This window comes from Mirounga leonina, unplaced genomic scaffold (genome assembly GCF_011800145.1).
Source record: "Mirounga leonina isolate KUSES-001 unplaced genomic scaffold, KU_Mleo_1.0 Mir_173, whole genome shotgun sequence".
Lineage (NCBI taxonomy): Eukaryota > Metazoa > Chordata > Mammalia > Carnivora > Phocidae > Mirounga > Mirounga leonina.
Genome location: NW_023270447.1, coordinates 23,820,952 through 23,846,266, shown reverse-complemented (window position 1 = coordinate 23,846,266; position 25,315 = coordinate 23,820,952). Strand labels below are relative to the sequence as shown.

General features: G+C 41.0%; 1 protein-coding gene across 3 annotated transcripts; it reads right to left on the bottom strand.

The window, feature by feature from the left end:
* Positions 1-2,788: 2,788 nt before the first annotated feature.
* Positions 2,789-25,049, bottom strand: BCL10 (BCL10 immune signaling adaptor). Of its 3 annotated transcripts, XM_035018138.1 has the most exons (4): positions 12,712-12,827; positions 11,229-11,293; positions 6,814-7,102; positions 2,789-4,650 (listed from the first exon to the last, which is right to left on the bottom strand). In XM_035018138.1, the coding sequence occupies exons 2-4, from the start codon at positions 11,256-11,258 to the stop codon at positions 4,295-4,297; spliced, it is 675 nt and encodes a 224-aa protein (XP_034874029.1). In that variant the 5' UTR covers positions 11,259-11,293; positions 12,712-12,827; the 3' UTR covers positions 2,789-4,294. The 3 variants fall into 3 exon arrangements, with proteins under 3 accessions (XP_034874029.1, XP_034874030.1, XP_034874028.1); XM_035018139.1 differs by lacking the exons at positions 11,229-11,293; positions 12,712-12,827 and adding an exon at positions 24,726-25,049; XM_035018137.1 differs by lacking the exon at positions 11,229-11,293 and having other exon boundaries at positions 12,712-13,021.
* Between the last annotated feature and the right edge of the window lie 266 nt (positions 25,050-25,315).

Sequence of the window (25,315 nt, the reverse complement as noted above, 5' to 3'; positions counted from 1 at the left end):
TTCCTACCCTCAATACTCCCCACCTCCCATAATTTGCCCCATCTTTTTAAATTGCAGCATTATCATTATTTTTGAGTAATCTCTGCACCCAACATGGGGCTTGAACTCATGACCCTGAGATCAAGAGTCATATGCTCTACAGACTAAGCCAGCCAGGCACCCCAAATTGCAGCATTATTAATCCAGATGCTCAGGTCAAAAGTCAGCAAATGTTATTTCAAATTTAAAATATAGTCCAAGTCCAAACATTTATTACCAATTCTACCCCTACTACCTTTCTTTTTCCTTGCTTGCGAATTTTCTTAACATTTAATAAACTTTAAATTGGTTTAGATTTAGGCATTACATTTAGTGGCCGTGTCTCTTCTCCTTCAACCTGAAATGGTTTCTGTCTTTAACTTTCATGACCTTGGTATTTAGACTATAGACCAGTTATCTTGTAGAAGATGCCTCAATTTGTCTTAGTGATAAATTCAGGTTACAAATCTTTGTTAAGAACATAATGAAAGTGGTGTTGTGTTCTTCTCATTGCATTCTATCAGGAGGCATGTGATTTCATTTGCTTTGGTATTAATGATTATTTTTTTTAAAGATTTTATTTTTAGGTAATCTCTGTACCCAACGTGGGGCTCAAACTCACAACCCCAAGATCAAGAGTCACATGTTTTACCAGCTGGGCCCAGCCAAGCATCCCTGACTTTTTGTTTAAGGTAGTATCTGGCAGGATTTTCTGCTATCAAGCTACTTTTTTCCTCCTTTGTAATTAATAAGTGTTCTGTAGGGAGATATTTGAGGCTATTGTCAATATCCCATTCTTCATCACATTATTTGTCCATTTACATTAGCATTGACTCATGGTTTCTTATTTTGTGCAGTGATTTATAATCTGTTATTATCATTACTTATTTTGATGTTGAAATTATTCTGGATTTGGCCTGTGGGAGCCCCTTTAAGCTGGTTTCTGTGCCTTTTGGACATGTCTCAGCTCAGCTGTCACCTGCTCTGCGAGGACCTCCCAGATGATGCTATCTATACTCTTTCCCATGTTTTAGCTCACACATGTCCCATTTTATATCCATGGTAACTAGAATTACCTAGGTTTCCATGCTTCTATTTTACCTCCCCCAACTAGAATATGAATTCTTTGAGAACACAGATTTTATCACTGTATCTCCAGCACCTAGAATAAAAGGTACTCAATAATTACTAAATTAATGAGTGAAAAAAAAAATCTCCACTCTTAACTTTGCTATTTAAGAAATACTAAGAAGAACATGGAGTTGTGGAAAGAACACTGACTGTGGAGCCAAACAGCCCTGGATTTTTATCCTAAACAGTTGTGCGATGTTGAATCATTTACTTTATTCTGAGTTTGTTTTAGCTCTGCTTTCAGGTAGCCTTCATAAGATTGCACTTAACAACTATAGACAGATTTGCTTCTTGGTTTGCTTTTTTTCCCCAAAGTCAAAAGTGTGTATATTTATCCACTGATGCAAGATAAGACCAGAGCCTGGAACTTTCTGCTCCCTTATATATTACTTAGGTAAAAAGACAGTACCTGTAAGACTTGACTTCTACTTTATACCATACACAGAAATCACCTTATAATGAATTATATGGCCAATTGTGAAACTAAAGCAACTAAGTTTCCAGAAAAAAAATAGGAGAATATCATCATGACATTGAGATAAGCAAAGATTTCTAAAACAGGAGACAGAAATCACTAACCACAAAAGATTGATAAATTAGATTAATTAAAATAAAAAGACTGTTTATCAAAATAAACAAACCCCGAAACTCCCAAACAGAACCAAAACACTTCTTAAAAATAATTGAAACAAAACAAAAATTTGCCATTATTCTGGCCTGTTCCTAATTTGCCAGTGTTTGACCTTGCACTAAGAGCAACATGCAGACCAAAGATGTGTAATCACCTCATGAAAAGGTGTGCTCACCACGAAAAGACTTGGAGAAAACTTAGGCTACATACTACTTAGGCTACATATGATTCCAACTATGTGACATTCCAGAAAAAACAGTACAGAGACAATAAAAGTTTCAATGGTTGCCAGGGTTCGAAGGGGGAGGGAAGAGGAAGAGATGAGTAAGTGGAACAAAGGAAATTTTTAGGGCAGTGAAACTGTCCTGTATGATATTACACTGGTGGATACATGACTTTATGCAATCTATCAAAACCTACAGAACCAGGGCGCCTGGGTGGCTCAAGTCGGTTAAGTGTCCAGCTCTTGAGTTCGGCTCAGGTCATGTTCTCAGGGTCATGAGACTGAACCCTGCATCTGGCTACATGCTCAGTGGGGAGTCTGCTGGAGGATTCTCTCCCTCTGCCTCTCTCTCTGCTAGTGCATGCACTCTCTGCGTAAATAAATAAAATCTTAAAAAAAAACAAACAAACTTGCAGAACTGCACAGCAGAGTGAATCCTAATGTAAACTACTACCTTTAGTTAATAATGTTTCAAGACTAGTTCATCAATTCTAACAAATGTACCACACTAATGCAAGATGTAAAAATAGAAAACTCTGTACTTTCTGCTCAATTTTTCTATAAATCTAAAACCATGCTAAAAAATAAAGTCTTTTAATTAAGATAAAATTTTAAAAATGAGTTCTGAATTGTTGTTTTTGTATGAAGTGACAATATGGTATCTGTAAAAAGTAACTTTTTCATTCTTGCCTTTACCAACCTGTCAGTCTGACATTCTAATTTATATATTTTCAGCAACAGGTGGTTTTCAGTGTTTAAAGGAAAAAAAAATTGACTTCATAGGATTCAGAAAACCCAAAAGGCTAAGTTTATTAAAACCTTAATTTTATTGTCTGTATAGTTAACAGTCTGAAAGAAAACTCAGTGTTATAAACTATAAATGTAGGTGATACAGCATATCTAAATTCTTTTTGATTCTGAGTAAATTCTACTTCAAGTAACACATATCAAATTTTAATTAATGAAATGAAAAGCCTGCTTCTGCTTTTTAACGAGACTTCTTTAAATGTAATGCCACTATTTTCTTATGCCTCGCTGAAGGTGAAACATGCTTCCCATAATCTTTAGAAAATGTTACACTATAAAAAACATCCAGGTTTGAAAAAAATTTATCTAAAGAATATGTCAATCTTCTTCGTGACTGACAAATGCATCAGTCTATCCAGAAATGCAACTTGATCTCACAACTTGAAGTAATGTTTCTATAAAAATTGGTACATATAAGAAAAGTATTTTAGGTATTTACTTCCTATTGAAATACCTGAAACTTCCCCCCAAAATAGCACTACATTGAAAAACTCTTATTGTTAACACCATATTTCCACCTCTGCTTTTTAAAAGTAATGGAAATATATGAGAATATATCAGGAAATAGGCAGAATTATAACTTAAATAAAAACAACGACAGCATAAAATTTATAAAGGTGTAAAATTAGTCAAACTTTGTTATAACAAAAACACAAGTCAGGCTAATGATCCACTGGTTCCAGACAGTATTGAAGACAGAACTGGTACACAGATACACACACACAACATTTTGTCCTAGTTATTTCAACTTGTATAGTGGTCCTCATTAAAAGAGAATGAAAAGTACAGAAAAATATTTTTAAAATCTCACCAAATTACACGCAATCGCAGGCTTTTGCCGAGATTTTTCTGTAGGAATGAAAATGATAAGCAAAGATTATGAAAATCCCAAGAAAATAGTATTAATTAGTAAGGTTAATAGGAAATGTATTTTGGCAAATTGAGATCTTAGGTGGCTCAAACTCCCTTAGATGTTCCTCCGCATCAGAAGGGGACTCTGTAAGTGTCTCTAAGCTCAAGAGAGTGGGAGATTCTTTTCAGTACACTGGCAGTTTTCCTGTCAGTGCTTGGCTTTATTACCATATAGATGTAGCTTAATCTGAAAATGTACTGCTGTATGTTGGAAAGGACTATTAGACTGAAAATTCCAGTACAAATGCACTGAGACATTATACCCAACCTCAGACTATTCTTAAAGAGAGAAATGTTCCCTATTAAAGTTAGTCTTAAAACATAAAAAATGTGAAAACACTCCATACCTCAAAAATGCAAAGAAAACACTGAAAATTACATGATCAACATGATTTTCTTTAGCTATCTAAAAGTATGCTTCTTTTGTCCTAAAAAAGTCTATTTACAAAGTATGCTTCCATTGCTTTTTAAAAGACATATATCAAATGTCATTATAGCAATTTTATAAAAAGATTGATATCCTTTCAAATATTTTTTGTCATTATTAAGAAAGATTAAAAGGCTGTAAACTGTCATTGATGGGAAACAGCACGTGATCTCAAGGGAAGAAACATCTCACTAGAGTTTCCACAAGTTCCTCCTCCTTCTAACTGCAGCTCCGGTGGCAAAGGAGGAGCCCCGGGGTCCCCAGGTCTGGGAAGCGTAGTTGAAGAGAAGGTCGGATTTTCAGTTCTGCCGACTTCAAGAACAGGCAAATTCAGAGAAGACTCAGTAGAAAAAAAGGGGGCCGTGCTGGATTCTCCTTCGGGATGGTATATGACAGTGGATGCTCTCAGTTTTTCAGAGAAATTACTCTCATTGGAATTTGATCTAGAGAAGTTGTTTGTGGCTCCATCTGGGAAAGGCTCACAGCTGCTGCATTTCAGTCCTACAATAAAATTGAATTATTCAGATGTAAATGAAAAAGTAACTTAAAACACTGAACCCATACCCATCTTGTAAGCTAGTTACCACACAACAGAGATTTAAATAGCAATTTATAAATTCTGTCATGAATCCATTTCATGTTTCATTTGCTTTTCCCAACAACCATGAAGTATACCATTATTTTTATTTCTTCGATAAGGAAACAGTCTTAAGGAAGCTAAATGACATGCTATAATTCACATTTAGTTCGTATTCTATATACTTAACCACTGAATGACCTGGAAAAAATTAAGTAGCCCCTAAAATTTTTCATAAAATAAGAAACAGCTGTCACAACTAATATTCTTTAGCATTCTGGCCCACAAAACATATTACCCAATAAAAAACAAACTTTAAACAGAGCATATGCTAAAATTCTGAGTTAATTAATACCAATTACAGATTCTTGAATCCCAGGGTGTTAGACATGTCAGAGGTCCCCTGGGATAGCTGGGATGTCCCCTGGGATAGCTTCTCACTAGTAGAGATGGAAAAATAGAGGCCCCAAACAGTCAAGTCATGCCCAACATTCCAGAACTACTTCATGGGAAAGTAAGAACTATAACCCAGGTCTCCTCTTCACATTAAATAACGTCCCGGTTCTCAACCTAACAGTTCACTTAAATGACAGTGGTTGCTCAGATCAAAGAATTTTACCATATCCAATGGGTACAGCTAACAATTAGCCTCAGGGTGAAAGAATAAACACACACAAATTTTATCTTTGTTAGTCTTAGCAAATATTTAACCTAACTGTCTAAAGGCACAGAACCTCCTGAGCTGACAAATCTTATGTAAAATCTGAGAAGTCTATAAAGTACATTTATATGTCATTTTTTCCCCATTAGCTTTTCAACTTCACAATACATTCAGCATTTCTGTTCCATGCTATAGAAACTATTTTCTTAAATATGGCTCAGGAGGGGAGACTTCCAATGTTTCCCAGTATGGACCAACAGAGTTTAAGGGCAGAGCCCTAAATTACTCTTTTCTGTATCCCCCGTGCCTAGAACACCTGGGGTAGAGCTACATCATATGCATCTTAAGTGCTCTAGAGAAAGGCACAGGGAGAGAGAGATGGGGTTTGTGGGGAGAGGAGGATTTAAACAGTGCAGGCAATTCTCTGTAGTATTTCAATTAGTGAGTGTGTACTCCAGGGTGAGGGTGAAACACAGGAAGTGAATTTGCTATGCCATTAATCAACTTCCGTTCCCATGCCTCTCTCATCGTGCCAGACCGAGTGTGACTCTAGTGTTTAAAGTTATGGATAACTTATATAACATGATTCTTACAAGCATATGCCAACCACTTCATTCTGTGATCAACTGGTGGAAGAAGAACCATCAGAACTGGACTTACTAAAAAGACTACATATTATTCTTCATGTGTGATGTGTATTTTCAGGGGTTACTTCTTTTTTTTAAGATTTTTATTTATTTGACAGAGAGAGATACAGCGAGAGAGGGAACACAAGCAGGGGGAGTGGAGAGGGAGAAGCAGGCCTCTTGCTGAGCAGGGAGCCCGATGCGGGGCTCGATCCCAGGACCCTGAGATCATGACCTGAGCCGAAGGCAGACGCCTAACGACTGAGCCACCCAGGCGCCCCTTCAGGAGTTACTTCTGAATAGATTGATCTTATGCACACTTCAGAAACAAACTCATGTGTATACCGGGATTCATTAAAGTTTTGTATAAACGGTGTCGTTAAATAAATACAAATACAGAACACTGAGTGATATTCCACTTTTCCAATGAAATGACATAAGGTAAAAAAAAAAGTAAATCAAATGTAATTCTGAAGCTGAAACTTTTTGAACAAAAACAAAATGATCATTTCTGAGTTTTTTGTTTTGTATTTTACTTTTTTTTTTTAAAGATTTTATTTATTTATTTGACAGAGAGAGACACAGCGAGAAAGGGAACACAAGCAGGGGGAGTGGAAGAGGGAGAAGCAGGCTTCCTGCCGAGCAGGGAGCCAGATGTGGGACTTGATCCCAGGACCCTGGGATCATGATCTGAGCCGAAGGCAGACACCTAATGACTGAGCCACCCAGGCGTCCCTTGTATTTTACTTTTAAAAGCATTGTCACATGTAAATGAATTCTTGGACACCAAACTATCTTACCTTTCAGATGTTCTAGTTTTATATTTCTAAGTTTCAGCACTTCATCTGTAATCTTCTGAATCAGGAAGTTCTGTGTTTTTTCTCGCCGAATAGATTCAACCAGTGTATCTAGTCCTTTGGGGTTTTCTTGTAAGTAGTCTAACAATTTTCCAGCCCTTTTTCTACTTGATGTTCGGCAAGAAATTTCTTCAGTGTCTTCTCTACTGAGTATTTTTTTTGCACGTAGATGATCAAAATGTCTCTCAGCTATGATTTTTTCACACAGGTATACACGCAGATTTTCTAAAGCCTAAAAGACATAAAACTGTGCTTCAGGGCTTTTTTTTTTAACCCTTGAGGAAATCACATAGGTGACTGATTATTAGTGAGGAATCTTAACTGGTGGGAGAAAACGTACTCAAGTCAGGAGGCTCAGGCCTACTAATATCCATATTATTAAGACGAAGGGCCAAGTAGACAGAAGTCGGTCCTAGACTAAACATTCCTCGCAGCTTCTGTCCCTGCTTTAATCTCATCTTCACACCAATAAACCAAGACCAGGCTATTGTGAGGAGGAAGCTGGTCAAATCTAAAGGGCCTGGGTCCGTGGAAATAGGGAGGTATGCTCAGGGCCTCCACCTTCAGGGGGAAAGATGAGAGCAGAGGCTTCCATACATTTTAGTTACCATTAACAAGGAATCCAGGATTAGTCAGGACCAAAGAGGATAACTTAGTGAGGCTTGTAATTTGTAACTTTCTCATGTTTGTTAGTTTTCCATTCTCCTCGAGTAAAACCATGGAGTGTCTTTCCTAGAGTAAAACCATAACAGTCCATAATGTATTTATCTTTGGAGTTAGTTGGAAAGACTATACCCTAACTCAGTGAGTCAGATGGTAGAAGGGAGGTGGGCGTGGGACAGGGGGAGTACGCTAAAGAAATAGTGAATGTTGGAAGAAATTAAAGAAATGAAGAAAAGGAAATCACAGAAAACAGGCTTACATTTGAGAAATGCCCCAAGGAGCTTATTTGGCAGAAAGCTGATCTGGGTCCCAATAAATAGCATTAATAATTTGATGCCAGTGACTGTACTCTAGCTCTTCCACTTACTGGATATTTGATCTTGGGTAAGTAACTTAACTCCTTGGTGCCTCAGTTTCCTCATCTGAGTATTATGAGGAATAAAATAATGTATGTAAAGTACTTGGAAAAGTGCCTGGGAAATAGTAAGTCATCAACAAATGTTAGTGATGAAGATGATGACGACTAATTTGACTTACATTTATCATGATGAGCTAAAGGCAATGGAAGACCTTAGAAGTATCCGAGTATGTGGTGGCAGGAAAGTAGGCTGGGTGAAGGGTTCCTACAGTTCTCAGTCCACTGAACTCCCACATTCATTTATTTATTCACAAAACAAACATTTCATATATCTAAATACCTAATATGCCAAGTGCTGAGCATACAAAGATGAACTTGAATCCTGTACACAAAGGGCACATGGTCTAGTTGGAGAGCACATATAAGACACAAGCCAATAATTTTAAGACAATGTGATATGACCCAGAAAAAAAAAACAAAGAGAAACACAAGTACTGGGGAAGCACAGAGGAAAAACTAACTGTACCTCCATGACCTGGGAAATTTACAGAGGCTACACTTGTAGCATGAAGGTGCACAGAGGGGAATACTAACAAGTCTGGGGTAGCTGGGATGCAGGGTGCATGTGAAACTGGTAAGAAATGAAGTTGAAAGGGAAACAGTTTGGATTATGGAAGAATTTTTTTAACATGTTGAGGAACATACATGTCCCTGTAGCCAAAAGAGTCATCAAAGGTTTATAAATAAGAAGCAATTAAAAAGCTTTTGGAGAGGACTGGGGGAGCAAAAACTGGGAGAACCATAAGGAGATTGCTGCAATATTTTATGTAAGCTATGCTGAGTGCATGAATTTAAGCTGTGGGGATGGAGAGAATAGATTTCAAAGCTGAACTCCTTGAAATACCTCATCCGTTGTCATCTCTACCACTTATATGCTGATGATCCCCAAGTTTGTGTATGTGATCGAGACTTTCTCCACTTAGAAATCCCAAATGTACTTCAAATTCAACTTGTCCAAAACCAAATTTGTTATCTTTGCCTGTCCTTTTCCTCTGATATTCTTAACTCATTTGGGAGTACCACCATCCATCCGATTGTGCAATAAACCTACAACTCATCCTCCACTTCCTCTCTTTTGCTCACCTGCCACATCTGATCAGCCACCCACCAAGTCCTGCCAACTTACCGGTTATGTTTATCTAATCTGCACCTTCACTTCATTTCTATTATTAGCATTGCCTTAGCTCAGGTCTTCATCCTATGTTGCATGGACTATTAACAAACAAGATACCTAGCTGTACTTACTATTTCTTTCCTCCTGTTCAAATTTCTCCTTCACACATCTATCAAATCTTCCAATTTTTCAAGAGAAAATGGAAATCTGGAGTGTTATGTGAATTCTACTAATACTGAAATGTTGTTAATTTTGTAAAAATTTAAAACTTGGTGTGTTCCACCAACTTAAAAGATAAAGTTCCTTAACTTTGGCAGAATAGTAGAGAGGTCAGAAGTGTGGCTCTGGATCAGGTCAACTTCAGTTCAGATCTTAAATCTGCCATATACTCTTGTAAGAGCTGGGGCAAGTAACTTAACCTCTAAGCTTTGGGTTATTTATAAAATAGTGATAAATACTTACCCTGCAGGACCGCTAGAAGGACTAAGTAGGACAGTGAATATGAGGACTTGACACAGTCTCTGATACACAGTTAAGTACTCAATAAATAATAGCTGTTTGATAATGGCAGACAGGGTACTTTATAATATGGATCCTACCTACCTCTGGAGCTTAATCTATCACCACCTCTACCCGTCCTGGTACTTTATGTTCTACCTAAAAACTGCTGTTTGTCACTCTATAGTTCTCTGTGTTGTTACTTTGTCTGGTTTTCTCATCTCATACCCTAAGTCCCTATTTTTCATTTACGATGCATCACAGTGGTCATCTACTTCAGGAAGCTTTGCTTAAACTCCCCAGGAGTTAGGCACCCCTCTCCTCTGTCCTTATAGCACCCTGTGCGTTTATTTCACTTGTCTATATACCGGGACTCCACTTCTTACCTCCCAATTCATTTCCACTCTGTGTCACTACTATTTTCAGCCACCAATAACCTCCTCACCATCAAATCTCATACTTGTCAGTCTTCATCTTACCTCTCAGCAGCATGGATGCAGCTGACCACTCCCTCCCTCCTTGAAATACTGGTTTCTTGTCTTATATGAATACCACACTCCCCTGGCTTTAGTCCCACCTCTGTGGCTATAACCTTTCACTTTTTAAAACTCCTCTATGATCAGAATATAAAAGTGGATTTCCTGTAGATATTTGGAAATAAGGACCTAGAGCTGACAAAGAAGGAAGTCCAAATATGTGTATGATAATTTTAAAGCTTTAAAAATCCTAGCACTTTATTACCATCTGTAAGACCCTTCATGAACAGGCTCTAGCCCACCTTTGTAACTTCACCTCAGGGCACCCTCTGCCTGTGTTTCCAATTTTTCCAAGTCACCAAGGTCTTGTCTGTTTTAGGTCCTCTGCAAATTCTATTCTGCCTAGAATATTATTCCCCCCCAGAATAAAGTTCTGTCATATTCTTCAGCAACCAGTTTAAATGTAACCTTCCCTGACCATCCTATGTCAAGCAGATTCCCCCTGCTACTGTCTCAATACCTGTTTGTCTCCTTCATAGTACTTACCATAATTTGTAATCATTTCTTTGTTTTCAACAAATATATGTTTGAAGCAGGCAAAAACCAGGCATGTTTTGTCCAACTCTGTATATCCTGCACTTAGCAGTGTCAAGTAGATAGTGTTTCAGATGAATGGAAAATTCATTGCACTTATACTGTAATTTGAAATTATTAATTTATGTCTGTCTACCTCCTCCCAAGAAATCAAGCTCTTTTCAAACGGGGATTGTGTCTTAGTCTTTAATTTTTGAACTGTTAGACTCATGCATGCCTCAGAGAACTAAATTCAACCCAAAAGATGAGGTAAACAACTAGAGAGGTAGGGGAGAGGGGGGAGGAGGGTGGAACATAGTGAAAAAGTGGGACTTTCCAGGAGGATGGGTGGTGGTATACTATCCATCAAGACAGAATACTGCAGGGGACAACAAGCAGCTTTGGGGAAGGGATGAGAAAAAGTTCAATTTCTGACAAGATGAGGAGTGTGCAGAATATAAAAGTGGATTTCCTGTAGATATTTGGAAATAAGGACCTAGAGTTGACAAAGAAGGAAGTCCAAATATGTGTATGATAATTTTAAAGCTTTCTGAGGTCATCAACCATTTTGAAAATAGCACGAAAAAAATTTCTAAAAAAAAAAATGTGCACGTACTTTTTTTCCATAGACCTCCTGAAAACCCATTCATGATTCCCCATGGTTATGAATTTCTGATACAGCTGTAAATTGAAATCATGGAGATGAGTAATATCAATGAACTGACAGGAAAAAAATGAATAAAAACCTGGAAGACACTCTTCACAACTGTGTGTACAGGTTTTATATTTATGCTCAATTGTAACCTCTCACAGTCTTTTGTTATCAGCTGTAAAATGGGAATGACAATTATTTCCCTTAGAGGCTGCTGTAAAGATTAAATGGCAACACTGCAAATTGTGTGACAAAGAATCTGGAACACCACAGGCCTAGCTTTTAAAGTTCATGGTTCCACTGGCACAAATCTTATATAAGACAACACTCATTTATTCTATGGTAGTTATCAATGTCCCAGTCTTATCTCTAATAGAATATAAAGCAGAGGCCTGATTGTCCTTTCTTTTTTTTTGTATCTTTCTAGGCCCAAGAACAGTACTTTCCATATACTAAGTGCTCCATAAAAATCTGCTGAATGAGGAAACTAAGGCACAAATCCCAGTCATATCCAGTTTCCTTCTGCTAATGAGTCACGCCAAGTGTAATTATGTAATTATGAGTACAATGTAATAAACCTTTCAAGGGAGGGAAAGGGGAAGAACTTAAGGTAGATGAACATTTAAAAACCTGCTATCTCGTCCAGTTCACAAATATGATTCTGTGTAAGTACTAAGGTGTTAAACCGGAACTCATTTTCTGTTGAGTTTGTGTGTTTAATTTGAAATTATATAAAGTTATTTCAGTGGTACTCATATAGATCTCAGATGGCAAAACAAGTAAAACCTTAACAAGTATTAAGTATGAAGATTTGGGCAGTTCTGCAGCGTCCAAGCAAAAGACCGTAATTTAGGTGCTGAATATTTTCAGCATTTACCTGTAAATTAACTTTCGGCTACACCCCCTCTCAATTTAAATATGTGGGCGTTTGCTTACTAGGGGAATTCCAGGTTGTGCTTTCAGCTGTTGAGCTTCCCCCAACCCCCCTTATAGAAGTTTCACGTATTTGCTCCACTGCTTGGGATCCTTTAACTGGTCCAGCTTTCGCTCCAGGTTGAGCCAGCAGCCTAAGGACTCTGACTCAAGGATGAACCTGGGCAGTCGATTCCCAACAAGGCAGCTCCAAAGCGCAGCGAGCGGCGGTAAAAATCACCAGCGAAGAGCGGGCAAGAAGCTGACTGCGAAGAAACGCTCCACTGGACAAGGTTTCAGGAACCCAAGCCCCGCTTTGAGCGATTTTAAACGTGGATTAGCAGGTCACGAGGGGTCACTTCCACCAAGGTCCCTCGGGGGCAGTCCTGCGGTGCTTCTTCACCCGAAGGCTCCTCTTCCGACTCGGACTCCCACTCCGGGTTTCCGCTTTCCACGCCCGCCGGGCCGCAGCCTGCCCCTGCCCACCCTCGACCCCCGGCCCTGGGCGGCGCCCAGGCAAGGTTGTGCTACTCACGTCCTTCTTCACTTCTGTCAGGTCCTCCTCGGTGAGCGACGGCGCGGTGGGCTCCATGGCGGAGGGAGTAAGTGCTTCTTCCGGGTCCGGGAGCTCCGGCAGCACCGCCCTGCCGGGCTGGGGACTTCGGCCTCCGGGTGAAGGGGAAGAAGGGCAGGCGGAACGGGTCGAGAGGAAGAGAACTGCCCCTTCGACAACAGAGGGGCTCAGGGATGAAACCGTAGAGCTTCCGGCTCCGCCTCTGGGGCCGAAGGCGCTGCAGACCTAGGCGTCCCCAAAGGGCTTCCGTGTCGCGCTCTTTCCTCTCCGGGAGACTTAGGCGCAGGCCCCGCCCCTCGACGAATTTGGGCGAGCCTTAGAACCCGCCCCATCTCAGAGGGAGCCAATCGGTGCCGGCCCATGGGCAAGCCTGTCTCTGCCCCCCGGCCGGATCCTCTCAGGAGTGGCTCCGCCCACAGCCCCCGCACGTCATTTGCGAGCAGCAGCCGGTTGGCCTCCGGGTAAGGACTGGTTTCCGTGGGTGGGGCCCGTTGCTCCTCCCGCCGCACGCCCCGCCTTCGCAGACTGCTCACCGCTTGTCAGTGCCTCTGGGTTCTGCCCCTTTTCCCAGACTTGCCCTACAACTTCCGGGTGCTGCGTTAGCTCCCTGAAGTTGTTAGCTTATTCGCTCACGTGCAGATACCGGCGCATGTCATACACAACACACACGCAGCTTAACTATAATAGTAAAGAAATTTTTTGAAAGAGAAAAACCGCCTATGATCCCCTCGTTTTAATACCTAATTTAACGTCTGCATACTTTCTGGTCATGTTTTTTACAATCCTATTTCCTTTTTCATCTGTGTGAAGGTACGTCTAGCTTAAACCTCTCACAGGCCTGCTGTGAGAATTAAATGATACTATATATGTAAGGTTCTTAGAGGTACTTGGCACACAGTATGAACTCTATTATTATCTGGTATTACTCAAACATTTATTGAGTCCTTAAGTCCCAGTCATCTTATATCCTGGAAGAGTTCTATTTTTATGGGGGAGACTGATAAACAGCCAACTATTCCCAGAATGGTATCTAGCTACTAATAGACGTGTATACAAGACAATATGAATAATGACTAATGGGGGTGAGACGTTCAAAACACAGCCTGGGCACAAGACATGTTTGGACAACATGATAAACTGGATGGTATTTGAAGTGGTGAGGGTAGATAGAAATGACAAGAGGAACAAAGACAAACTTGGGAACTCCAGAATTTTTTTAAAAGTAAACTCTACACCCAACAGGCGGCTCAAACTCACAACCCGATATCAAGAGTTGCATGCTCTGCCCACTGAGTCAGCCAGTCACACACCTCTTGGGAACTCTAACATTTAAGGGAAGGGAAAGCAAAAGAACCAAAAAAGAACAATGTTGCCAAAGCCACACCAATGTAGTTTTGATCAAGTTGCATCATAAGCTTCTAACATTTACATTGCATCATATGACTTAGTTCCTAAGTTGATACATAGTACAAGTCCAGTTTTTTCTGATTGCTTAATCTTCCCTCATCTTGGTATAGCCCAATTTACTTAACCATTTGTGCTTTCATTTCACATATATTTACTGAATGTCAACTATGTACCAGACACTGTTCTAGGTGCTGGGGAAACAGCTATGAACAAAATAGATAAAAATTCCTTTCTTCCTGGAGTTTAAATTCTAGCATACATGTGTTTTGGAGCAGGGCAGATAGACATTTGGAAAATGATATGTAAAGTTATTATGTTAGAAGATGATAAATACTAAGAGAAAATACAAAACAGGAAAGTAAGATGAAGGTATATGGAATGTCAACAAAAAATTTTTTTATTCAACTATAATTAACATATAGTGTTATATTAGTTTCAGGTGTACAATATAATGATTCAACAATTCTGTACATTACTCAGCACTCAGTGCTGGAGTTGTAACATTTAAAATAGGGTGGTTAGTGAAGATCTCGCCCAGAAGGGGAGATTTAAGTTACCACTTGAAGGAAGTGAGGGAATGAGTCATGTGGACATATAGAAAAAGAACATTAGTAGAGGGAACAGCCAACGAAAAGTATCCAGGGGGACTGGGAAGGAGATGAGGTCCTTATGTGCCACTGTAAATGTGTACTCTGACTTTACTCTGAGTCATATGGGTGTACTCTGAGTCAAACAGGAAGCCACTGGAGAGTTCTGAGCAGGGGAGTGACAGAATCCGATTTATGATTTGAAAAAGGAACACTTTCACTGTTGCCTTGGGGGAAAAGAATATGGAAAAGGGGAGACCAGTTAGGGTGCTGTTCCTGAAATCCAGGCCCCAGGAGATGGTGGCTCAGGTCAGGGTTAGTAGCAGGGAGGGTGGTGGGAACCTTTGGAAGAGAAGTGGGGACACGATTTCACTTCCTTTTAAAAGGGTTACTCTGGCCGCTGAGAGCGGACTGTAGGTGTAAGGGTGGGTGCAGAGACAGCTGGAGGCTACCACAGTGATCTAAGGGAGAAGGAGGGTGGTGTGACCAGAGTGGGAGCAGTGGTGAACACTCCCCCATGGTTACCTTAAGTTATTCCCAATTTGTCATTGTTGTAAACAATTTTGTCCCCCAATTTTTCATCTACATATTCTCCATCCTTTTTTCTTTGGAATTATCATTTCCTTTGCATAACTTCTCAGGAGCACAGAGCCCAAGGCAATGTCTTTTCCTATATATTTCCACAGGTTGTCTCCAAAGTATTGGTCCATCTGTGTGTGGAAATGAACTGTTTTGCCACAACTATACAAGCTCTGCTGATGAAGGAGAGGATTCAGCATCCATCAAAGTAAATTATATGAACGATGCCAGTTTGACACATCCATTTTGATATAGCCATTAGGAGGTGGTTGTTATTCTGTTTTCTTTTATTATTATTTATTTTTATTTTATTTTATTTTTTTCTAAAGAGAGAGTGCATGTGCACACATACCTGTGATTGGGGGAGGGGTGGGGGGTGAGGGGGAGGGGCAGAGGGAGAGGGAGAGAGAGAATCTTAAGCAGGCTCCACACCCAGCACACAGCCCAACATGGGGCTCAATCTCACTGAGATCATGAACTGAGCGGAAATCAAGAGTTGGATGCTTAACCGACTGACCCACCCAGGCACCCTATTGTTCTTTTTTTAAACAAAACATTTAAGACACACCAAACTATAAAGAAAAATATTACAAACATCTATATTTACTACCAAGATTTGACAAATATTGATATTTTGCCACATTGCCTTGTGTTACCACTATTGATTACCCAATGTAAGTGGCAGACATCTCTGACTCTTGAGGCTTCTTTCATGACTCTTCCTATACATCTGACTTTTTCCTAGTTGTTGACCATTATCTCATTTCTGACACCTTCAACTTCCTTCTATCCTCAGTATTCATTTACTCAGCTAAAAAGTTAAATGTCTGCTATGTGTCAGAAGTGGGAGTTATGGAGAGTGGATCAGGGATTGAGAGGGACTGAGTGAGGAGTTTAGGAATTTTTTTAAAGCCGAGAGGTTACTATTTTGTTTTTGAGGCCATGTCTCAATGTTCCCATGTCGATAGTCTGTGTCAAAGCAGCCACATCTGAACATCATGTGCCTAATCATAGGGCTGGCTCATGGCAGGCCTTACAGTTCCCAGTCCTGCTTTCCTTCTGCACCCTACTTCCTTCATAAGCAGACACATTTCCCCTTCTCGGTCAGACTGTAATGAGGATTGGGCACCTTTTCAAGAAATAGCGCTTTTCAAGAAATAGTCCATTCTCTACCTTGCAATAGTTCGACCTTTCCCCACCCTCTCCATCCCCGCCTCAAGTTCTTGGTGCACCATCTGTCTCCTACTGTGAAATACAAGGCATCTGATAAATGTACCATGAAAGATAGAATTTAGGTGCTACAAACACAAGAGAGCATATCATAGTGGCTAAATATGAAGATGTTTGGCATCTGACAGGCTTAGGCTGGTGTATTAGTTTCCTGGGGCTGCTGTAACGAATTACCACAAACCGGGTGACTTAAAACAACAGAAATGTATTCTCTCACAGTGCTGGAGGCCGAAAGTTCAAAATTGACAGGGCCATGTCCCCTCTGAAGACTCTGGGGAGGACTGTTTCCTTGCCTCTTCGTAGCTTCTAGTGGTTGTCAGAAATCCTTGGCATCCCTTGGCTTTGGCAACATGACTCTAATCTCTGCCTCCATGCTTACCTGGCCTTCTCTGTTTTCCTACTGTCTCTGTCTCCAAATGTCCCTCTTCTTATAACAACACTAATCATTGGATTTAAGCCCACTCTAATCTAGTATGACATTCTCTTAACTTGAATGCATCTCTAAAGACATTATTTTCAAATAAGGTCATGTTCCCATGTTCCAATGGACATGGAATTTTGGGAAGACACTATTTAACTCAGTACAGATAGATTCTAGATTTGCCAATTATCAGATATATGACCTGGGAACAATTAATAAGCATTCAGTAAAGAGAGCTGTTATAGGGATGCAGAGGGAGGGAAGAGGAAACCATTTATGATTGACAAGATAACATGAAAAGGGTGTATTTAGATTTTTTTAAAAAGATTTTATTTATTTATTTGAGAGAGAGTACAAGCAGGGAGCAGAGGGAAAGGGAGAAGCAGGCTCCCTGCTGAACAGGGAGCCCGACGCAGGGCTCGATCCCAGGACCCCAGGATCACGACCAAAGCTGAAGGCAGATGCTTAACCGACTGAGCCACCCAGGCACCCTGAAAGAGGTGTATTTAAATTGGACCAGAGGACTTTAATAGGTGGTACTTGAACTGCTATTTAATGATTTATTTCCAAAACTTCCTACCAGATATCAGGTGCTGTGTTGAGCAATGAATTCTACTCCAAGTGATTGTCAATTATGAATTTGCTGTAAATAGTTGGAGGGAAAAAGTGGCCAGTTCTGAGCCAGACACTCCTGGGTTTTCATGACCAGACAAGATGGGTGGAATTCAGACAGTTCCGCTCAGGAACTTCGTGAATTTTCCAAGTAGTCTGTCTCAGGAGCGGCTCCCAGTTCAGGAAGGAAAGACCAGGAGGGTGCAGGTGGTAAGCATATGCCTGAACAAATACTCAGAGGACATTCACAAGTATACTCCAAGACTAGGCCATTGTTGGGGGTGTTGAGGAAACTTGAGGGAAGGGATCAGTCCCTCTGCCCTGTTCCTAGGAGGTTTGTTTGGGGAGTGAAGACTGGAATTTGGTATTAGAGGCTTGCATGATATGGGACAAAGTACCTTAAATATAGTTGAGGAGAGGTGCTATCGGGACATCTTGATGGAGGGGTTAGATCTCCCAGTCATACAAATGCCTGGGAAGAAATGATCACTAGCAATTTATTTTGTAGCCACTCTGAACCAAGCACAATACCTCTGCTGTTGCAATTTAATACTTATAACAGTTCTTCCAGGTAGGCTTTGTTATACTTCATTATACTTTATTATACTCACTTCACAATGAGAATTCTGAGGCTTAGAAAGTATTATTTACTCAAGGCCACTCCTCTACCAACTAGCAGAATCAGGATTCGAACTCAGCACATCTGATTACAAGGCCAGTGTTCTGAACTACTAGCTGTACACTGAGCTAACTGCTTTAGGATGCGGTGTGGTTCAGAGGAGCTAAGAACATTCCCTGCGGCAAGGGCAAAGATATAATGCATTCAGGTCTGTTCTCTGTGCCTGAGGTAGGAAAAAGAAAAGCTAGGAAACTTACCATGGGATTGTCCAACTCCCTCAATGCAACAGAGAACATTCCAAGATTAACAGGAAAGAGAGTGCTCTGGTTTTGGATAGACCCTGAATTGCTGCCTTCCAAGAGCATCCTGCCAAGGCGAGGAAGCTAATGAATGGGCCCTACATCAAGACCTACTGAGGTAAGTGATGGAGCAGGACTCCAGAAGGTGGCATCAGCATAATTAAGCAGAAGCCGAAGCTCAGGAAAATCTAGTAAGAAGACTTTTTAGTCTATAGCAAGTTTCTACACATGGACTCTCCTCTGGTGAATGAAGAGATGGTAACAAAACAGCTTCACATGAATTCAGAGGTTGTGGCTCTGTCAGATGGCCCCTTGGAGTGTATAGAAGGAATCTTGTAAACAAGAATGCCTGATCCTGCTGAAGATCCATGAGGCATGAAGATCCGTGTGCCACAGTGAGGGGACTTAAATACAGGTCGCAGAAGGAGAAAGAAGGCAGCACTTGCCAACTCCAAGCGGGGCTCTATTGCAGGCATAATTTGGGAAGGAATATTGAAGGCGTAGCTTATGAGTGCCCAGAGTGGAACAATACCCAGGACTTCCCAGAGCACTGTGTGAAAAACAGTAATCCAGGAGGCATTTAAAAAAAAATTAATTTGTGGATAATCCAAAACAGAAAACATAAAATACTTTTAACGACGGACTCAGGGTTAACATGAACTCTAATGGGGATCAGTATAAGGTAAACAAAACAAAACAAAAACGGAACGTCTCTGGAGTGGATTGAGTTGAGAAACACTAAGTTTTCTTTCCTGCAAGGTATTCAAGCATATCCCAGATAACTTTTTCTGTGAGGGAATTCACAAACTGGAAGGCAGAAGGCAAGGCCTAAGTGATTTTGACAGTGCTTCCAACCCTAAGCCTAAGACCATGTTCAGATTGCCAGAGCCACCTGAACCTTGAGAATCTTTGCTAAACAGGGGAAGGGGGTTGGCCTGCAGGATAGGAAGTTGTTGTTTTCTTTATATTACCCCTAATTTTTTAATTCAGTTCCACCAGCATTTTTCCTTGGAAAGAGCTGGTTGTGATAGCACAACACAGCAGATTTACTGTTTTTATTGTTTAATATTTAATCTATTGTTATTCAGCTAAGTTGTAACTTCAGTAAGGCCAGCATTGTATCTACTTTTTTGGTGTTGCTTCTGTAACAGTGCCTGGTATAGAGTAGATTTTTGCAATGAATGTGTCTCCCCCAAACTCACGTGTTGAAATCCTACCCGTCATACTCAGTATGAGTATGAGGAGGTGAAGCCTATGAGAGGTGCTTAGGGCTCCACCCTCATGAATGGGATTAGTGCCCTTGTGAAAGAGAACCCTGAGAACTCCCAAGCTCTTTCTGCCAAGTGGAGACGTAACAAGAAGTTGGCAGTCTGCCACCTGGAAGAGGGCTCTCACCAGAACTGGACCATGTTGGCACCCTGATCTCAGTCTTACATCTTCTAGAACTGTGAGAAATAAATTTCCAATGTGTTTACAAGCCACTCGGTCAATGGTAATTTGTTACAGCAGCCTCAGTGGACTGAGTCAGTAGGTGTTCAATAAATACATGTTGAATGACTGGCTAACTAAAAGCTATTCAATGCATATAAAGTTTCAGTTATGGAGGTGCCTGGGTGGTGTAGTCCGTTAAACATCCGACTCTTGGTTTCAGCTCAGGTCATGATCTCAGCAGGGTCATGAGATTGAGCCCTGCATCAGGCTCCACACTCAGTGAGGAGTCTGCTTGAGGTTCTCTTTCCCTTTCCCTGCGCCTCCCGCTTGTGCTCTCTCTCTCTCTAAAAGAAACAAACCTTTAAAAAAAAGTTTCAGTTATTCAAGATGAATATGTTCTAGAGACCTGCTGTACAACCCTGTGCCTATAGTTAACAATACTGTATTGTGCACCTAAAATTTTCTTAGGAGGGTAGATGCCATGTTAAGTGTTCTTATTACAACAGAATAAAAGAAAGCAAAATAATCATTCTTCTTTACGTCGGCATGCTTTTTCCATTATCCCCATCTAGTCCTGCGTGGCTCCGCTCAGCAGCCATTTTCACTTTTTGACACACCAGGATGCAGTTAGGGGAGAATTCAGTGTTCTGTCACTCGTCCTGACCTTAGCTCTAACACACTTGCCTCGACCCATCCCTTGCCTATCCTCCATCCTGACCTCCATCTTGTGGTCTGTGACTCACATCTCACTGTCTGGTTTTCAGCATTACTTCACTTGGCCTTGAGTCATTCCTTAACCACTTACTGTTCAAGTTTAGGCAAGTTTCCTAACTGCTCTATGCCCGAGGTTTCTCATCCACCCAGGATAATTTTAAATATGTGAAGAGAGGAGGAATAAAGTGGAATGTTGGGAAATGCTAACATATAAAGGATAAGAAATAGCAACCTCTCATCTCATAGATTGAATGCATGTAACGTGCTTAGTTTCTCATGTATACCACCTGGGCTGTAGATGTTAGCAATTATCGCTTTTGTTATTCTTGATACTTACAGTCCTTATTAAGTCATCCTTCAGATCTGATGCTTGTTAGCACTTTCTTCTTGATGATGACCTTGATTCTCCTCAGTCACAATGCTGTTTCTCCCCCAACTATGCTGTCTTGAGGAAACTCAGCCCCTAGGCTCCCTCTCCAGGTGCTGGTTCTTCCTGGGCAGCACGCACACCCTCTGGACCTACTTTCAGAGCAGAAGCAAAACTTGATCCCTTCTTTCTGATTGGACATTGTACACCTACTCGGCTTTCAGTCACCTCAAGCTGCTGGATGTGAGGATTAACCAGCAGCTCCTAAACGTCTAGGCAATGAACTAGTTTCACAGGCTTTAAACTGCTTGCTGTCAGCTCTCCAAACCCCCAAACAACCATTTGTGATTATCTGGGTTGCTGTCAAGATTAGCTTAGCTCTATCAAACATCCACAGTTCCTCAGAATCTTTGCTGTTTATGTCAACTTCAGATAGTTCCTACAGCAGTGAAAAGCATGTCAACCCTCTTTAAATGGGAAGAGCATTTCACTCTTGTTTTGAGAGGAAAGAAAAATTACTCCATTGTGCTTTTTCCAAGTATGATTCTATTGACAAATGAACCTGTGTCTCTCGGTGTATATTGTATCAAGGGATCTTTGGTAAGCATAATACCAATTTCAGAAGGCTTGAATCAGGAAAAAGGCAGTGACAGGATTTGATTTGTATTTTGCGGAATGATCTCTCAGGCAGCAACATGGGGACTGGGGTAGAGAAGAGTAAGACTAGAGCTCGGAGGGAGAGCAGCTTGAAGGTTGAGGCCCCAAACTCATAAAATGGTGCCAGGAGTGGGAGAGAGGGTGTGGGTTTGAGAGAACCAGTGGAGTCGCCAGGCCCAGATTTAAGCAACACCCCAGCTCCATTTTCCATAAGAAATCCAATTATACTTGGCATCTAGTGATGCTTAGGAATCTACTGACTGGGGATACTTTAGGTGAAAATCACACATCACCCCACAGCTTTCTCTCATCTTCCAGCCTTTGACTCATATTCTCCAGCCTCCAAAGCCTAAGACCTTTCCTTGCTTGTTCAGAAAGGACATTTTGGTGTCCGACTTCTAAAAACTATCAGTGACTGAGGCCTATGGTTTAATGAACTTTGCCCATACTATAACGTGAGCTCCAGAAGGGCACAGGTCTTTGTCTTATTTTCTGATGTATCTGAAGCTTCTTATAACAGTGTTATAGTGATAAGTAAATACTCGTTGAAATGGAATAAGCAAATAAAGTGTTGTTCAATATGTTGAATGCTGCAGAAAAAATTCAAGAAGAATGAGAATGTAGAGAATATCCTTGGTTAGGTTTATTAGGACAGGAGCTCAACTGCTGACCTTAGGGAGAGTAATTTCAATAGAGTGTGTTGTGGAAGCCAAAATAAAATGTTGCCATTGTCATTTTAAATTCACTTTTTGGAAAAGGTAGTGAAGGCACATGGTTTTAGGAGGTAAGGATATAAAGCTTCAGGTTTGGACTAGTCTTCTGTAAGATATTTTGTTCATTTCTAATGTCTGGCTCATGGAAGTTAAAATATATTGGCCTATATTTGGTGAAGATGATGGCCTGAGGAAAAAAAATATGCCTGGAAAAACAGCTAGTTCCATTCTGTTTAAGAGAATTGGAGATGGAGTACAGATAAGCAGGAAAGGATTTTCCATTTTCATTAGGTAAATACAATACAAAGTATTTTGTTAATACATGTGGACATCTGGGGTCAGGTTTCTTCTAAGGATACTTTAGTGCTTGCTGACATAAAATTGCTCTCTCATCTTTGCTCCATACCCTGATAGAACTGTTCTTTTTTATTTTTTTTTTAAGATTTCATTTATTTATTTGACAGAGGGAGAGAGAGCACAAGCAGGGGGAGCGGCATGCAGAGGGAGAGGGAGAAGCAGGCTTCCCGCTAAGCAGGGAGCCCAATGCGGGACTCGATCCCAGGACCCTGGGATCATGACCTAAGCCGAAGGCAGACGCTTAGTGACTGAGCCACCCAGGTGTGCCCCTGATAGAGCTGTTCTATGTGTTCAGTGTTGTTTGACATAATTATAAGTCATGCTCTAAGTCCTAGATGCATGCACCTGTTCTAGAAGGAAGCACCTCTTCTGGAGGAATTTATAAACAGTGCTGGAATCAATCTGCATCTCAACCTGCCATCGTTTTTCTTTCCGAGGTATGGATGGAGGATTCTCTGAAGTCATCCTGACTGAGGCAGCAAATCGAGACTTAACTAACAAGCCACTCAAGTGTCCAGGCTTTACCACCCATGCCTACAGAAATTTACATTTCTTTTTAAATATAAAATTGTAAGAGCTGGTACACCCTCCCCTTGGTTTGGGGGGCTAGAAACCGTCCTCTGGCCTGTCTGAGGGTCCCCAACACCATCTTGTGTGAAAGCGAAGAGTCCCTTGTGGTCTTCTGCCCCAACCTCCTTGTCACTCAGCTACACTGCTGCCAGTGACCCTCGTGGAGCTGCCCCTCTGCTGGGCATGGCTATCTCCATGGCCACTGCTACCGTTACCTCCGCTTTGGCCTCCGGGGAGGGGACATTGTTCTGTCCTTTGCTATCGAGGCTCAAGAACAAACCCTTCCCTCAGGTTGTCACGGCATAGAACACACCTTGCTGTAACTTTTAGCAAGTATTTACCCCGAGGAAAGTTCAAAATTGAGAACAACTTAACAACTAATATGAGATGTGGCTACCCTTAGAGATTAGAGGCTTAGAGCCATCGTGTCTCAGGTTGTGGTCCCCAGAAGCTGACTCAGAGGCACGGATATGGACGCAAGTGGTTCATTTGGCAGATGACCTCAGGCAGCACTGGTAAAAGACTGCAGAAGTCATTCGGCGAAGGGAAGGAAGTCTAAGTAGGGTGCATCAATACAAAGATTTACCACCGTAGGCAACTGGGGCTCAATCGCACTGGGAAACTTTGAGAGAGTATAGAACTGGCCTGGCCAGTATGAGAATCACTAGTTACATGTGGCTGCTGAGCATTTAAAATGTGTCTAATCAGAATTGAGCTGTTCTCTAAATGTAAAATACACATTGGATTTCTAACATACAAAAAAAAATGTACCAAAAAAGTAAGGTATCTCGTTGATGATTTTTATATCGATTATATATTGACATGATAATATTTTAGATATATGGGTTAAATAAAATATTTTATTAAAATTCATTTCACCTGCCTCATATTACCTTTCTAAATGTGTCCACAAAAAAATGTAAAATTACATGAGGATTACAATGATTTACATTATATTTCTGTTGGACAGTAATGGTGTAGACCATGCCTCAGAATTGTCCTGAGGATTGAAGAAATTGGGTACATTTATCCAATTGTTCCAAACCATCCCTGACTGACACTTCCCTGGGGGTGTTAACTCCCTGGTACTTCTGGCTGCCATATGCAGAGCAGAGTGTGTTTCCAAACTTCCAGGTAGGGGGCCAGTAAGACGTGGTGGGTGCTGAGGCATCCTGTGGGGGTGCACTCCCTCATTTTTCTACCTCCCATAGGAAAGGCCATCCTGACCAACAAATCCCACCTCCCCAGACAGGAAGGTTTCCCTCATGCTCATCCTCAGAATTTAAGTCTGACTCACTCCAGGGAAGAGGAGAAGCTATTTGCTTCTTGCTTATTTTCTCCCCTTCACTCAGCTCTAGGTGAGCTTACCCAAGAAATGATTGAAAGGACACCCCTTTAAGGGAAAAACATACCTTCATTGTTGGCCGTGAGGTCTGGCGTTATGGTCTTCAAAAAACAAAAGGAAGTAGTCTAATAGTACATTTCTCGAGATCTGCTCCCTGCAGCCAGACATCCACGGTTCAGTCTGCGCTGTGCTACACCAAGTCAAATCCAGCCCATTTTCCTGCTTTCTCCTCCGGGTAAAGTCCCCTTGTCTGTCGTGTAGCCCTGCAGGAAACCACGTGAACAAGAACACAAAACTCATAGTAACAAGCATTATATTATGGGCACAATGCCTAATCCATATAGAATGGGATGATATTTTAAGGAATCATTTCTGTGTTCTTTCCTACCCCTCAACACCCACAATCCTCCCAACTCTGCATTCTGGTTTTCTTGCACCCTGAAGATCTTCCTCCCAGCCCAGAAAGCTAGATATGAGTCATCCAGTGCTTCTAGGGGAAGGATGTTCCTCTTGAGGCAGAGAATAAAGGAGCTGAAATAGTAATGTTTAAGTTCAAAAGTCACTGGTACAGGTGCAAGACAGAAAGAGCTGGATGCATCACTGCACAAGAACAAATAGAGCTCCACCCCCAGATTAAAGATTCCACAGACTGGGGGT